Source organism: Zosterops lateralis, assembly GCF_965231275.1.
Source record: "Zosterops lateralis genome assembly, chromosome: 24".
NCBI lineage: Eukaryota > Metazoa > Chordata > Aves > Passeriformes > Zosteropidae > Zosterops > Zosterops lateralis.
The window spans coordinates 6,928,187-6,943,078 of record NC_139784.1 but is presented as its reverse complement, the minus strand read 5'-3'; the positions used below and the strand labels follow the sequence as shown (position 1 = coordinate 6,943,078).

Below are 14,892 nucleotides of genomic sequence, written 5' to 3'. Positions count from 1 at the left end.
CTGCCCTCAGCTCTGTGCCTCCTGCCCTCAGCTCCGTGCCACCTGCTCAGGAGCTGCTGGGTGTCCCTGGCACAGGCAATGGGCTGGGCAGCGTGGAGATGCCATCCCATGGCTGTGCCACCCTGGGGTGACAGCACATCAGGCATCCTGCAAGCCTTGCTCCATGCCTTTCTTGGCCATAGCAAGTATCTTCCCCTGTCCTTCTGGCACAGTTGTCCTCCAAGCAGAGGGATGGCTTGGGCCACCTGCAGCAAAGCCTCAGGCAATGCACATTTCCCATCTCACCTGTGGCCACCAATGTGCAAACACCATCTCAAGTGGTGAGATGGTGCAAGCACCCTCCCACTCTGTCATGTGTCCCCATGGCTCTCTGCTTTCATGGGGACACTGCACAGCACCAGTGAGCTCCCCACACACCCAGGCCTGGCCCAGCTCCCCCTCCAGGACCAATGCCAGCTCCTGATGGCTCCAAAGCCACTGTGGGGACACAACACAAGGCACTTGGTACGGGAGAGGTGGAGCTGCCCTGCTTTGGGTGCTGAGGGGTGGTGGCACGAAGGGGCTTATTTGGAGCTGGGGGCAGCGGGATCCCCTTCCTGCCCCTGCTGCTCTGCTGACCTCCAGTGTCCCTGTGGTGCTGGGACCAGTGCCAGTTGCAGAGGAGTGTGAGGGGCGCCTCAATTCTCTCTCCTGGCACTGAGCTCCCCAGCTAAAAGGGAGCTTTTTGCTGGGCTGCAGAGGAGAGGAGAGAGGGGAAAGGAAGATCCACATATCCCAAGGCAACAGCGATGAGCATCACCACGGCTCTGGCAAAGATCTGGAAGAAGGCTCTGACCCTTCCTGCTCTGACAGCTGTCCTGTTCAAGCATCTATAGCCCCATCCCAACAACAAGCAGCCGCTCCCACATCCCAGAGCCCCAGGACACTGGAGGATCCCACACCCCAGAGGTGCCCCCTGCTCCTACCTGCCTGCAGCTCGCCCGGCGGCCCAGGCGGCAGCTGACCCTCGAAGTCCGGGTGTCCACCATGGGGGTCCCCAGCCCCACGGGCCCCGGCAGCGTCCGGCACGGCGGGCGCAGCGCTCGGGCCGTGGCATTGCCCACGCAGGCACGCAGGCACTGGGCCAGGCGGGTGGGAGACATGCGGCTGCGAAGGGCACTCGGGAGCCCAGCGCGGATTAATCAAACCCAATCGATGGCGGGGCCCCCGTGGGGACGGCAGCGCCAATGGAGCAGCGGGAGCCGTCGACGTCGTTGGTGGACGGAGAGGGGAGGGATTGGAAAAAGTGACCCAAACACAATCGTTGGGGAGGGAATGAAGCACCAGCTCGGCTTGGGGAGCGGCTCCTCTGGGGATGGTGGGGATGGGGACGAGGCAACACTGATAAAACGCTTGATCCCGAAACTGAGATGGGATGATGTAGAAGACCTGAGATGGGCTCCTTCACCCTGTGTCTGGGAAAACCAGCAATGCTCCCACCCTCAGCAGCTGAATGCTTGTTCTGCCTGGCTGGAGGCAGCTCTGTGGGACCAGTCCTGAATTCAGGCCACCAAATACTGTCCCCAGTGCTGGGGCACCTGCCCTGCCCTTTGTCCCTGTTCCTGGCACCTAGCTCCTATGGCACAAGCAAGAACAGGTTAAGCCCTCTTGCTTTCCAGGCAGGAATGAATGAAAAATCCACAGCCCCAAAGATCTGAGGCAGAAAAGGGTAAAGAAACAACCCCCAGAAGAGCATCCAAACCAACACAGAGCTAGGGAGCAGCTGCAGCCTTGTTCCTCTCTGCCCCTAAGGGATGGGAGGCCTCGGGTGGCCTGGGTGGCCCTGGGAGTCTCTGAAGGTGGCAGTGCCAGTGTTGCCCGTGGTGATCCTCCTGGGAGCCCCTTCTCTTTGTCCCCTTCCTCCTGCACTTACCGGCTTTAGCCGCAGGCTCGTGGTGTGGGGTCTGGCAGTGAGGGAGGGAGTGCAGAAGGGAGAAGGAGGAGTAGGAGGGAGCAGGGTGTGTGTGGGCTGTGGGTGACAGAGGGGGGAGGCTCCTGTGACCCTGGCTAACCCAGGCTATTGCTTATGGCCCGTGGTGCCTGGCACCCATCACCTTCCCAGCTGTCCCCCAGTGTCCCTTGCCTGGGGATAAGGGGACTGAGCTGAACTGGGGGCCACTCCAGAACCACCAGGAGAGCCTCAAGCACAAGTGGCCGGGCAGGATCAGGCCCATGGTGCTGGCTGCAGGCTCAGAGTGACCCTGTGTCCCTCCCAGCACACAGACTGACACAGCTCAGCCCCCCATCCCTGTCCCCAGCACCCTCCTGCCCAGCAGGACAGATGTGGGGACTGGGACACCTGCCACCTGCAGCCAGGACCCCAGTCTGGCGACACCAACCCCACAGCATCCCCGTGTGCCTCCAAGCTGCGTTCCAGAGCTACAGTCCCCTGAGGCTGAGCCTGAGACCTTTATTGCACTTGTGGCCTGCCCTCCCTGCCAGCTCACTGCAGGGCCAGACCATCCCAAACAGCCCCTGTCTCCAGTCCCTGCCCACCCGATGGTATTTTTAGACGGTGTCTGGCCGCCGTCTCTGCCTCACCATGAATTATTTAACAGCCAGGAGCAGGGAGCTGTGGCTTGGGCAGGAGGTGTGGGGGACATTGGGGTGAGGACAGGCAGGGAGGAGAGGTCCATCCTGTCCTGTCCCATTGCATCCCATCCCATCTGGAGATGGAAGGTGAAGGGAAGATTGACCTCTGTGGGCCCTGCAGCCACCACCCACCAGCTCTGACCCCATCACTCCACAACCAGCTACTGACCCCACACTGAGTGACCAACACCACTGTGACAGTCACCCCAGCGTGACCACTGATCCCTGGTGTGTTCCCTGTGATGGGGACTGGGGCATGGAGGCTGCTCACTGTCCCACGGGGGAGTTCAGGGGCTAATCCCGGGTCACTGGTCACCCCCAGGGGCAAAACAAGCCTAAGAACTGTTCCATGATGTGTGAAGTGGGGAGCCCAGCCCCTGTGCACGGAGACTGTGAAGTTAAAGGTTTGCTGGCACCGAGACAGAAGGAGAATCCTGCATAGCACCCCACTCTGATGGAGAAAACTCCCAAGCCTGGAGGCTTTTCTGGGGTCAGATGGCTGCACTTTCATTAAATTTGCCCTGGGCTGCTGCTGGCAACAGTGGGAGGTGCCTTTAGATGTATTTCTCCCGTGCCTCAGTTTCCCCACAGCTAGAAGAGCTCCTTACTCGGGACTGTGGGACACATCAGCATCCTTCACACACTCTGATATCCCCGTGGGATGTGCTATTCCACGCGCGTCCCTTTGGGTGACAGTGCCCAAGTGTCCCCTGCAGTGATGGGCGGTGCCACACGTGTTGGTGACAGTGCAGTGCCACCTGCTGTCTCCCAGGGGATCCTGTGTGACACCAGGCCGGGTCCTTGGCTGGGCACCTCGGGGCCGGCGGTGTCCCGGGGCGTCCATTCCCAGCCCTGGGGGGCAGGAACAGTGGCCAGAGCTTCCCCCAAAAGAGGCCACATGTGCACACAAACATGTCCCCTTCAAGGCCACCGTCAGAAGCGGTTCATGCTGGTGTTTGCCCAGCCACAAATTACCAGAAATACTCATTTAAGGGACTAAACCAAGAATTTCAGCCATTCAGAGGAAGGCATAACCAAACACGGGGATATTGGCATTTCCTGGGATGGAATCCCCAGGTCTCCTCTCAAAGCCACTGGAGTGTTTGTGACTGTCCCCCAGCAGCAACCCCAGCACTCCATCGCTGCCTTGGTGGCCTCTCACTGCCCCACGTACCTGTGTGACCTTCTCGGTGACGTTCTGGGTGCGCTCCATCACCTTGTGGGGGGCGATGATCTCGATCTCGGTGGTGGAGCCGGAGCGATGCTTCTCCAGGTTGAACTCCACAAAGTTGAGCGTGAACTGGGGGATCTGGCTGATGGTCCGGTACTTCATGAGGTCCGAGTCCGAGGTGGAGTTCGGGGGGTTGGGTTTGACATGGGAAGCCTCTGAAAGAGGATGGAGAGGAGCATTGAGAAGGGCATTGGGAGCAGGGACAGATCCCCAGAGCCCTGACCTCGTATAGGACCTCCAGGAGCTGGAGGTGCCACAAGGTGCCACCAAAAGGTGCCAAAATCTGTTTGGCCATAAAGGCTTGACTTCTTCAGGCTGGCTCAGAAGTGGGATGCCCAACATGGGATGCCTGAGAGAGGGCTGTTTTTCCCACACATCACCCATCTTTTCACCATTAAATCTCCTTCAAGGGGCTCAGACACTCAGTGTCCTTTGCTACCCCGATGACTGTAGTGGGTTGGGGACCAACCCACTGAGATTCTTCAGGGAGAGATGCCCAAACTGGTACGAAAACAGGACAAGGGAGGTCGTTCTCCTCCACCCTTGCCTGTTTTACCCTGACAAACACATCTCCTGAGCTGCTGTCTTGGATTTTGGCCACCAAACTGAACCAGGAGCTGGATGATATTCCTGCTTGGATATATCCTCCACCCCCAGCTCCAGGTAGGGAGGTCAGAGCTTTCTCCAGAAGAAGAGCTGTAGTTGGGGTGGATGCTGATATGTCTCCCTGGGGACCTGCCTCTGGGTCACCCCAGTGCAGGACCAGGGAGGAAGTTGTGTAGGTGGTCATTTCATGGTCAGGCTTTTGGCAGCGTGTTGTCATGAATGGGAGCCTGTGCCCAGATCCAGGGCTCCAGGAACATCCCCAGGCACTGCACTCAGTGTGTACCAACCTTTCCATCTCCCACAGGCAGGGCAGGGTTGTATTTTCAGATTTTTACCCCTTCTAACCCTTTCACTCTGACACTGACCCAAGTGGTGGTGTGGGCAGGAGGTGTCTGAGGACACTGTGAAGGTGCCCCGTTAGCACCAGCCATCCTGCTGCCACCCTTCTCCCTGCTCATTCCCCTTCCCTCCCTCTACATTGTGTCTCCTCCTGAGGGTCCACGACTATTGGAGGATCATGAACCCCCAGCCCATTTTTACACCCACAGACTGATCTCTCTCATCCCCAGCTGAGAGGCTTCTCTTTCCTGACCTCCATCTAATTTGTCATCATCGCTCTCATGAGAACCAGAGGTCTGGGTGTGGATAGCACGGTGAAGGATCGTTCCCTCCAGCCCTTCCGAGTGGCCTGGCTGGTGTCTCACCCACCTCCAGCACATGGACACAGCTCACACTGCACATGCCTGCAGACCCCTTCCCTCCCTCCAGGGAAGGTGGGGTGGCATCGGGATGCCCCTGGTGTGGAATGCAGCCTCACACGGTCTCACATCTCACACACAAACCATGGATGGCTCTACCCACAGAGCAGGACCTGCCTGTGCAGGGAATTGCAGGGAGACCAGTGGGCTTTGGGGAGAAGACCCAGGTAACGTCCACTTTGCAGAGGGAAAAGAGACCGAGACCTCCCCCCCGAGACGTGCTGAGGCCATTGCCAGAACTCTGACTCCCGCAGTAGAACCGACACCTTCGGGGTTTTCCCTACCTGAGTTTGCCCTCCTTTCCCTGAATTTTCTCTGGAACTCAGACCTCGCAGCCTCAAAGTTGTCCAAGGAGGAGACCCTGCGGAGGCTGTGGAAGCTGCCCCCGGGGCGAGACCGAAAGAACCCCCACGCAGGGTACGACCCTCGTGGGCCCAGCACGGGAGGCTCTTGTTTCGGGGACGAGTGTTGTAGGGTGGGATCGGCCTCCAGGCTTGACCTCCGCTCCTTTTCCAGGAGGGATTCAGTCTCTGACTGCATACAGTTTTCCTTGGGCGATGTCTTCAAGTCCCTCAAAATCAGGGAGTCACCACCAGGCTTTAAGACAGCCAGGAGAAAGCGTTGTATTAGAAGGAGTCCCCGCGTGCTGGGGGGGAAGGTGAGGGAGCCAGGGTAGGTAAGAGGAGAGGCAGAGGGCTGGGAAGCACTGCAGCTCCTGAGGTCATCTCCAGCCTGGACCAGGACCTGCTTTGGAGTGGGGCGACCGAGTCCCCTGGGGACCTGGCAGCTCCTTCCTCCTTCCAGCTCCCGCCGGAGGCTGGGCGGCCGCAGGGAGGTTTGCAAGGCGATGCTGCACAGCTGGGAAGCAGGTGAGAGCAAGAGAAGAGGAGCCCTAGGGACAGGCTTGTCTGGAGTTCCTGCTGTGCCATGCGTTTTTCTGAGATGTCCCTCTGTCCCACCACTGGGCTGCCCTTCCCTCAGCTGCTGCAAGAGCTCAGGCTGCCACTGAGGGTCAGCGCCCAGGCCCTGTGCTGGTGTTACGGGAGAGGATGTGCTCTGCACCTGGGAGCACTGGAGGAGCTGCTGGGTTTGCAAATTTGGCCATATTGGCCCTCCTTCTCCTACAGCCACCGTTAATCATAGCTAAACCTTTTTCCCTGGAGACCTGAAGAATTTCTGGACTTTAATTTCTGCAATGGGGTGTGCAAAGCAACCACCTTCTGGAGCAGAAACCCGTGAGACTGTGCCCCTGCAGTGATACCCACAGGAGGGGCTGTGGCACTTGTCACCATCCCTAAGGCCCTTAGGGCAGGTTTTAGGATGGGGTGCCTGGAGAGGCTGGCTGCTGGCTGGCCCTGCACCTGCAGGGCTGTGCTCACTTGACCAAGCTCCAGCAAAACGGTGGATCATCAGGTTGTCCTCAATGCACATTTTCCATGTGTGTGCCCTGAAACGCTGCAGTGCCCCGTGCAGCTCCAGCCTGGGGGTACTCAGAGCTTTTAGCAGTGCTGGTGCCTATAGGAATGATGTGCCCAAAGCATCTGATAACCCTACACACATCTTCAAGCTACCATAAGCACAACCTCTGAGAAGACAGGCACCTTCCATCTCATTGCATCTATGATTTGGGGAAGCAGATTTATCCAGGCTGCCTGGATACACCCCACACACTCTGGCACCTGGGGATGCCTTAGCAGAGCAGAAGCCTCCTCGAGCTGCAGCATTTCAGAAAACAACAGAAAAAAAACCACCTTTGACTGGAGGTACCCTGAGCACTATTGACAGTCAGGAAGCCACCAAGAACAGCAATCTCTAAACAGGCCCCACCAACAGTTTTTCAACTTTGGTGACAGCATCACCCTCCACCATGGGAACTACAATCTTTGGATGGCTGAGAAGCTGGACCTGCCTGTGCTGCCTGGTCCCTGCCAGGAAAACATGGGGAAACGAGCTGCCAGTCCCTGCTCAGAGCACACCTGCTCCACGCTCCTACAGCCACCAGCCCGTCCTTTCCTTGAGGTGAGGGGACAACTCCCTGGAGCTCCACCATCCTGGACAACTTGCAGTTTGGAGCCAGACCTTCCTCCCCACTGTGGCACACGTCCCGCTCCCCCCACGAGCCATGGAATGTGCAGAGCAGCACGAGGAGCTGCAGCCCAGGCCGCCAAAGCCCCCAGCAGGGCCAGCCCAGCACCGGCCCCGTGCCAGAGATGGCCCCAGCCACAGCAGCCAAGGGGGATTGGGATGGGGACAGCCAGGGAGAGCACTGGGACCTGGCCTGTGGGCTTAGATCAGACAAAGGCTACGGTTACCTTTCCATAGTCAATGGCTACTCCATCAAACTCACTGGTGGGCAGAGATTTCCGCTGGATTTTGAGTCGCCGCAGGGACGGGAGACTAAACTTCAAACTCCTACCTTCACCTTGTTAGAAAGAAAAACAAAACACAAGAGAGAAAGATGTGACCTAGCTGCATGTGATGGCTGGAGTGGGGCGGGACGGGGCTGAGGAATTTTCGGGTGGCTTTGGGGGACGCACGTGCTGTGTGGCTTTTCCTCCTCCAAAGCACTTGCTATTCCCCTGCCATCACATCGCCGTGTGCTCGAGGCAGAGCCTGACCTGGCAGCAAGCTCCTCTGAGCTGGAGAAGAGTTCCCTACAACTGCAGATGTCAGACAGGAAAGGTGCAGAGCACCCCTAAGCCAATTAAAGAGGTTAAAGCCACTTAAGGGATTTGGACCCAGAGGAAATCGAGCCTCTAAATCTCCTTGGTGGAACTTAAGAGGAAAAAAAAAAAAAACAACAAAAAACCCAACACACACAATAGAGATGATAATTTAGAAAGCTATTGAAAGAAAAGTAGTTCTAGTAATTTTGTTCCTGGATTTGTTTTGGATTTTCAGTGAGGGAATTTGGACCACACAGGTCCCTTCCTGCCATCACAGGGGACCAGGAGACCACCTCACCAGGGAGTGGGGCTGGGACAAGGGCAGCCAGGGCTGCTAGGAGCTGTGGGAGAGGTGCAGGAGAGGAAGAGCCCAGATATGGAGAGGGCTCAATGCTGTGACATTCCCTGGTTGTGACATTCAATGCAAAGTCCTTTTTCCTCTTCTAGAGGAGACAATGGTCACTTCCTACTGCAGAGTTCACACCCTCGGGGCCTGGGTCAGCCCTGAAGCTCATCCAGCAGCACCAACTGTGCTCCCTAACTGCACAAAAGGGGGCCTAAATCCTGGGGCGTGTGGGATGTGGCATGAACTCCACAAAGACCTTGTCCCCTGGAAAAAAAGCATCACGTTTAGGAGCTCTTTGGTTTTGACAAGATTAGCTTCCCTCATCCAGCCCCAAAACACCACTGAGCTGCCTGGGCAGGGTCCCAGCCTGCCCAGAAATGCCCCTGCCCATGGGGTGCCACATGGGCTCCCTTTGCTCAACCCATCCCCACTGCCCAGAGCAGCTTTTCATCTGGAAGAAGCAAGGCATCCAACTTTCCCTGCACGCCAGTGAGCTGGTGAACAGCAACACAGCCACCTGTGGCAATGCAATTAATGACAGTCAGAAAACCTGTGCACGAGAGCTCAATCTGGACTGGCACCAGCAGCTCTGGCCTTTCCACACTCCCTGTCACCAGAGTGGGAAACCCAAGAAACACCCCTTGGGATGCACAAGGTCCAACATGGAGGGAAGTGACAGGTACTCTTGATTTGGGTGCCTTCTGTCTTTGGATGGGATGGGGTATGGGTGCATCATATGTTGAGATATTTAGAGCTGGTGGGGCTGCAAAGCAACACTGGTTCTGGAATCTGGAATTTCCTCTGCGGGTCATATGCAGAGGGTAGCTAAAGCAATCCATCAAAAAATATGAATCTCGTCACTTCACAGAGCTACGAACACAGGCACAGTGATCTGTCCATTCACACACGCACATCCACGAGCCCCCTGTGTGCATGTCTGGCCTGAGCACATATAAACCCATATAAAACTTGCTGCCATACACAGACACCTGAACGGCTCCAGGATATGGATATGCACCGAGTGGGAATGCGCTGAGACTCACACACTGCAGTTCAATGGGCAGTTGTCCCCATTGTCCCCTGATGTGGCCCTGGCTCTGATCCTGGTCGTGCTGTGCCACCTCATGTGCCATGGGGGGACAGACCCATGTTGCTCCCACAACTTTATTTTGAGGGCTGCCCACAGCCTCCCAACAACACCCCTAGGGAATGTCGTCATGAAGGCAGATGTGGGATTATTTCCCTGACTCAAGTAGAGGTGACCAGCGCTGGGGGCTGCATGGAAGGAGGAGATTTAGATGTTACAGCTCTTTGTCAAGTCTAACATCTGCATCCTCGAATATCCACATCCCCTCGAGAGCCTCACCACAGCTTCCCTTTGATTCAGTCTTCCCAAAAAAGGGAATTTGAATTTTCCACTGTCTCCAAAACCTTGGAATGAGCCTAGGAGAGCAGGGAATAGCCTGAAGCTGGGGCAGGCTGAGCAGTCAAAGCGCAGTCACCTTTGTGCCATTTCCCTGCAGTGACATCCCCACAGCACAGCCGTGCTGTTGGTGACCCCAAATGTCCTCCTGGTGACCCCACACACAGGTCCTGCCCCACACCAGCACCTCCAGCCCAAGACAGCGTTAAATATGAAAAAGATCCAGCAATGCAGGGGCGTTCACAGAGGAGACTCCACTGCTCCACTCACAGCCAGACCTCCTCTCAAAAGGCACCATCCCTTGCAGGAGGTCAGTCCCCAGCCCCGTTCCCCACCTCTCTGGGATTTTGGGAAGTGTATGTGGGCAGCTGTGGATGCGAGGGGAGCACAGCTGGCTCAAACAGCCTCTTCCCATCCAGCTGGGATTTGGCTGGACCAGTCCCTGAGCAGGCAGAGCTGCGGCCGTGCACAGACACAAACCTCTTGCCGTGCAGGATCCTGCCCAGACACAGGTGCATCCTTCAGTGCCCAGCTCTGCTCTTGGGCTGAGGGCACCGTGCTGCTCTCCCCACACACACCCACCTTTGCTCCAGGTCTTGGACAGGCGCTGGTGAAGGCTCCTCCCGGTGCTCTTGGCGATGAGCTGGGCCAGGTCCTCGAAGTTGAGGATGAACATGATGACCACACCTTCCTCGTTCTTCACGGGCACCACGTCCACCAGGCAGCGGAAACACGACGCTGCCGGGCAGAGACAGGCTCAGGGGGGCTGCACAGGAGACCCTCACCTCCTCCTCCCTCCCTCCTGCACCTCTTTTAGCAGAAAAGTGGGGTTTTTTGAGCACTTTAATGGGTGCAATCCCTGCTGGTGGGTAGTGGAGGATACGGAACATGATCTGAGCCCTGGGAAAGGGCCCTATCCCTGGAGCATCCCAATCACACTGATCACATCTCTTTTTTTTTTCTGTCCCAGACAGTCATTTATATTAATGTACTTGAGAGCAGCAATTAAAGAGTGAGTAATTAAGAACTCAGGAAGTCCCAGGTAGTGGTTTAACCTCATTAAGCATCCTGCTTGTAATCACGCTGTAGTTAATTGCCCTGCAATCACCAGGCAGATTTTGGGGAATGGATGCAGGCAATGGGGGTGAGCCCACGGGGGCAGCAGGATGGGGTGGGATCAGTGTGGTGGCCCCCAAGGACATTCCCTGAAGGCCTGGAGTGGTCAGGCATTGCCTCGTCTTGTCCTGCCATGGGGAAACTGAGGCACAAAGGGGGCACGAGGACTGGCTCAGTGTCTTGGGAGTGATGGAGGCTGTGAGGAGGATCCCAGATGTGTCCACAGGGATTTTCCTGCTGCATGTCAGCTCAACCCTGTGGCTCTTCTGGTGCAGCAGCCAGGCACCAGTCTGCAATTAGAGGCAACCGAAAACGCCTTTTCCAAAAGGTGAAAACTTTTAGTTTTCCAGACTGAAAATGGGTCTTTTCCAAAGCACGAAGCGAAGGATGCAGGTGGTTTCCTGCCTCCTTTGCCAGCTTTATTCCCACCAAATCCTCCAAAAACCCAACCTCGGGGTATAATCACTGAGTCCCTTCCTTGAGCTCTCTGCTGTTCCTTTGGCACTGGTGGGAGTGGGACCCCCCAAACCACTGTCATGGTCCCTCTGGCAAAACCCCCTGAACATCCCCAAACTCCTGGAGGTGATGGAGCCCCCAGGTACCATTCCAGCCCATATGGAGCCAACCTCTTTGCATGGCAGTTTTTGCCCGGTGCAGGTCCCTGGTCTCTCCTTTCCCTGCTCTGATCTCCAGGGATTATCAGCCCGGGCAGGACCCAGAGCTCCCACTCCAGCCGGGAGGGGCACGGCGGCCTTTCTGCGTATAATTTTAAGGAGCTCAGGGCCTCCCGTAATCAGGAGCAGATGGCCGGCATCGGGCAACTTCAAAATCTGCCCTGACGTCAGGGATGTGTACATACACGGACACACACAGGAACAAGAACGGGAAAGAAATGGATATGGTGAAATCTGTCTAAAGACCCCAGCAGCCATGATTTCTTTTCTTTTCTTTTCTTTTCTTTTCTTTTCTTTTCTTTTCTTTTCTTTTCTTTTCTTTTCTTTTCTTTTCTTTTCTTTTCTTTTCTTTTCTTTTCTTTTCTTTTCTTTTCTTTTCTTTTCTTTTCTTTTCTTTTCTTTTCTTTTCTTTTCTTTTCTTTTCTCTTTTCTTTTCCCTTTTCCCTTTTCCCTTTTCCCTTTTCCCTTTTCCCTTTTCCCTTTTCCCTTTTCCCTTTTCCCTTTTCCCTTTCCTTTCCTTTCCTCTCCTCTCCTCTCTTCCTCTACTGTTCACCAAAGGGAGAGGGAATCCACTTAAATATGTGAGCTGAGGAGGATGGAGTGGATTTTTGGCAGATAAAGCTGCTCGGGGGCTGCATGGCAGGTGGCAGGTTACCTCTGTGTGGAGCAGGAAGAATTGAGCTCTCTTCCCTCTCTTTGTCAGGGTTTTTAGGGATCTTTAGATCAAGGAGTGCTCTGTCAGTGGTGCTGAGTGAGTGAGGTGTGCTGGGTGGGATGACAGGGTGCCATCCCCAGGATGCCACAGCTGTGCCACTGTCAGTGCTGGCACGGTATGTGCAGGGGCTGTGCACAGGGAGCCCTCTCAGGGATCCTTTCTCCTTCGTACTGTTAGAAAATGAGGAGTTGTTTTCCCCCCCAGGGGTGGTTTTGAAGCATCAGCAACTTCCTGGGACCCTCATGGGCATGGGCACCCATCAACTCCATGCTTCCCCCTGGACTGGGAATTCTGATCCAGAAAGCCCAGTCCTGGCTCAGGTTCTCTGCCCTCCTGCATTCCTTCACTGCCTCACGTTTCCCTCCTGAGTTCCTCCATGGCAGTGAGAAGGGATGGGCTCTGAGCTCTTCTCAGGGGGGTCACATCCTGCCAGGCCCAATGTGGCACGGGAAGGGTTAATCCCATGACCAGTGCTGGACAGCTGAAAACTGGGCCCAGTTACATCCAGTTGGAGGGATATAAGGAGCAGCTGGGAGGCGGCTGGGGGTGGGTTTGGGTGGCAGCTGGTGCCTGGTTTGATCCTGGAGATCTGGGAGGTGCTGAGCTTGAGCAGCCCTGGCCAATGTCACTGTGAGCCCCTCGCTGATCCCTTCTCAAATTAAATAAAATAGACTATTTCTGTTGGGAGGGAACTACAGCAATAATCTAGTCCAACTGCCTGGCCAATTCAGGGTGGGCCAGAAGTTAATCCCCCTCCATAACCAGGGGAATCAGCCCCAAACAGGCACAGCTCTGCCTGCCAGGAACTCAGTGCCTGCTCAGACCCACACTGCACAGCACGGAGGTGTCGAGGGAATGGGGGAGGATCAGGGACAGGGATGGGAGCAGCAGATTCCCTTAAGCCTGGCCCAGAGACAGGGCATTCCCCCAGGATTTGGGCTCTCTGTGCTGCTGTGATTTGGAGCACCCCCAGCTCTGTGGAGAGGCTGCAGATGGGAGAGCTGTGGCACCCTCTTCCCCTGACTCAGTTTCCCTGTGGTGAGCCAGCCTGGGCTCTGCTGAGCACTGAGCCTCCCCATCCCTCTTCACAAAAAGCAGCCAGCCCAGACCTGCTGTAGCACCAGTGGGCTGAGCCAGCCCCGGGGGGACCTCAGCCCTGCCCTCCCCTCCTTGCTCCTCGATCGACTGTCCCCATCCATCTGACTGCCTCTTCCTTTCAGCTGTTCAGCTAATCTGTCTCCATCCATCTAATTTTATCCAGCCACCAAATGATCTCTTGGAGGAGCCCTCGGGGCGTTCACAACCTGCCTGTGCTCTGTGGCCACCAGCACGAGGGTGCCTGTGCCCATCTGGGGTGAAACCCAGCCTGGGGGCTGCAGAAAGAGCTTGGCAGGTGGGGTACAACACAGACACAGGTTTGGAGGGTCCCACAGCCAATGTGGTGGGCTTGTATGGGCTGGGGAAACCAGCTCATTCCCCAAACTCCTGGGTTTGATCTTCCAGCACCCCCAAGCTGAGCGAGTGCCTGGAGGTTTCTCACCCGCCGTGTCTTCTGACCTTGATAAAAGCCAACGCTTAATAACATTAAAAATGTCATTGCTGGGGGCCCTCCCTCCCTGTCCCTCTTATCCCCTGCAGCCACCGGTGGTTAATGCATTTGTCAGTATCATCAGTATTAAACCAATCAACAGGACACGGGGGTTTCCGAGAGCCGGACACGAGCCAGTATTGTTATGAATATTAAAAAAGCGAGCTATTAATCTGCGCTAGGAGCTCTTACCCAGGCGTGCCCTCCCCCCGGCCAGGAGATTTAATCTGCAGGGTCTCATGGCAGAGTGGCTAAATCTATAGTGGTATTATATAAAGGAGTAGAGGAGAGGGGCTGGGAAGGGCACGGAGGGGACGGGGACAGAGATGGGAACAGAACTCTGCTCTGGGGGTGGCTGCCATGCCCAGAGAGAAGCCTGGATGACCAAGCTGTGCTCCTATCCTGGGATACATCAGTGTCGGGGCCGGGGAGAACTTCAAAGGGAAGTGCAGATTTCTGGGAAGCCCTAAAGCAAATCCCTGAGTTGGGATGGAAAAAAAAAAAAGGAGATAGAGTCTGAGCTAGTGGGGGATTGGTCACTCTTGGGAGCTGGGGGGAGCCCCTGCAGGTCTGCATCCCCCCTGTGCAGGGAGGGAATGTGCAACACAGGGTCTGTCCCGGCCACTCTCCCCACACCCAGACAGGGCATCAGGAGACTGAAACCCACAGGACACCAGGCCAGAAAAAATGACCTTATTAAGTAACATCAGTGGGACGGAGGTTCCCCTGCGCAGTGAGGAAGGACAGGGATTCATGTGCTTACAGGCTTCTTCTTAAATTCCAGGCCTTATAGGCTGGAGGCAGAAGTGGAGAAGCAAAACCAGGAGTATCAGGTGGCTGAGGGTACCCACCAAAATGTGGGTATCACAAGAAAGATCCAAGCCTAGCAGGGTGGTTTGGGGTGCAGATGGAAAGATGCTCTGACCCCCAGGAGCCAAAAGAGCTCCTGGATCAATACAGTGGTTGGCAAAATGCATCTTAACCTCTTCTGCAAGTGAAGTGAGTGGCCTTGTCCAGGCCCTCAGTCCTTCCCTTGCTAAATCCCACTGGCTGCAGGAGTTAGTCCATCTCAGAGTGGGGCCGTGTGGCCAAAGCTGCAGGGCTGACAGCGTTTCCTGGGGATATCTGGCCACCCCAG

At 56.1% G+C, this 14,892-nt stretch overlaps 1 protein-coding gene across 1 annotated transcript in view; it reads right to left on the bottom strand.

Moving 5' to 3' along the window:
* KCNH6 (potassium voltage-gated channel subfamily H member 6) overlaps positions 1–14,892 on the bottom strand; it is a 33,111-nt gene that overhangs the window by 11,217 nt on the left and 7,002 nt on the right. The window contains exons 3-4 of the mRNA XM_083877718.1: positions 10,244–10,399; positions 3,806–4,017 (exon numbers count right to left, since the gene is read on the bottom strand). Coding sequence (XP_083733844.1) covers positions 3,806–4,017; positions 10,244–10,399 — 368 coding nt within the window. The remainder of the gene's footprint in view (positions 1–3,805; positions 4,018–10,243; positions 10,400–14,892) is intronic.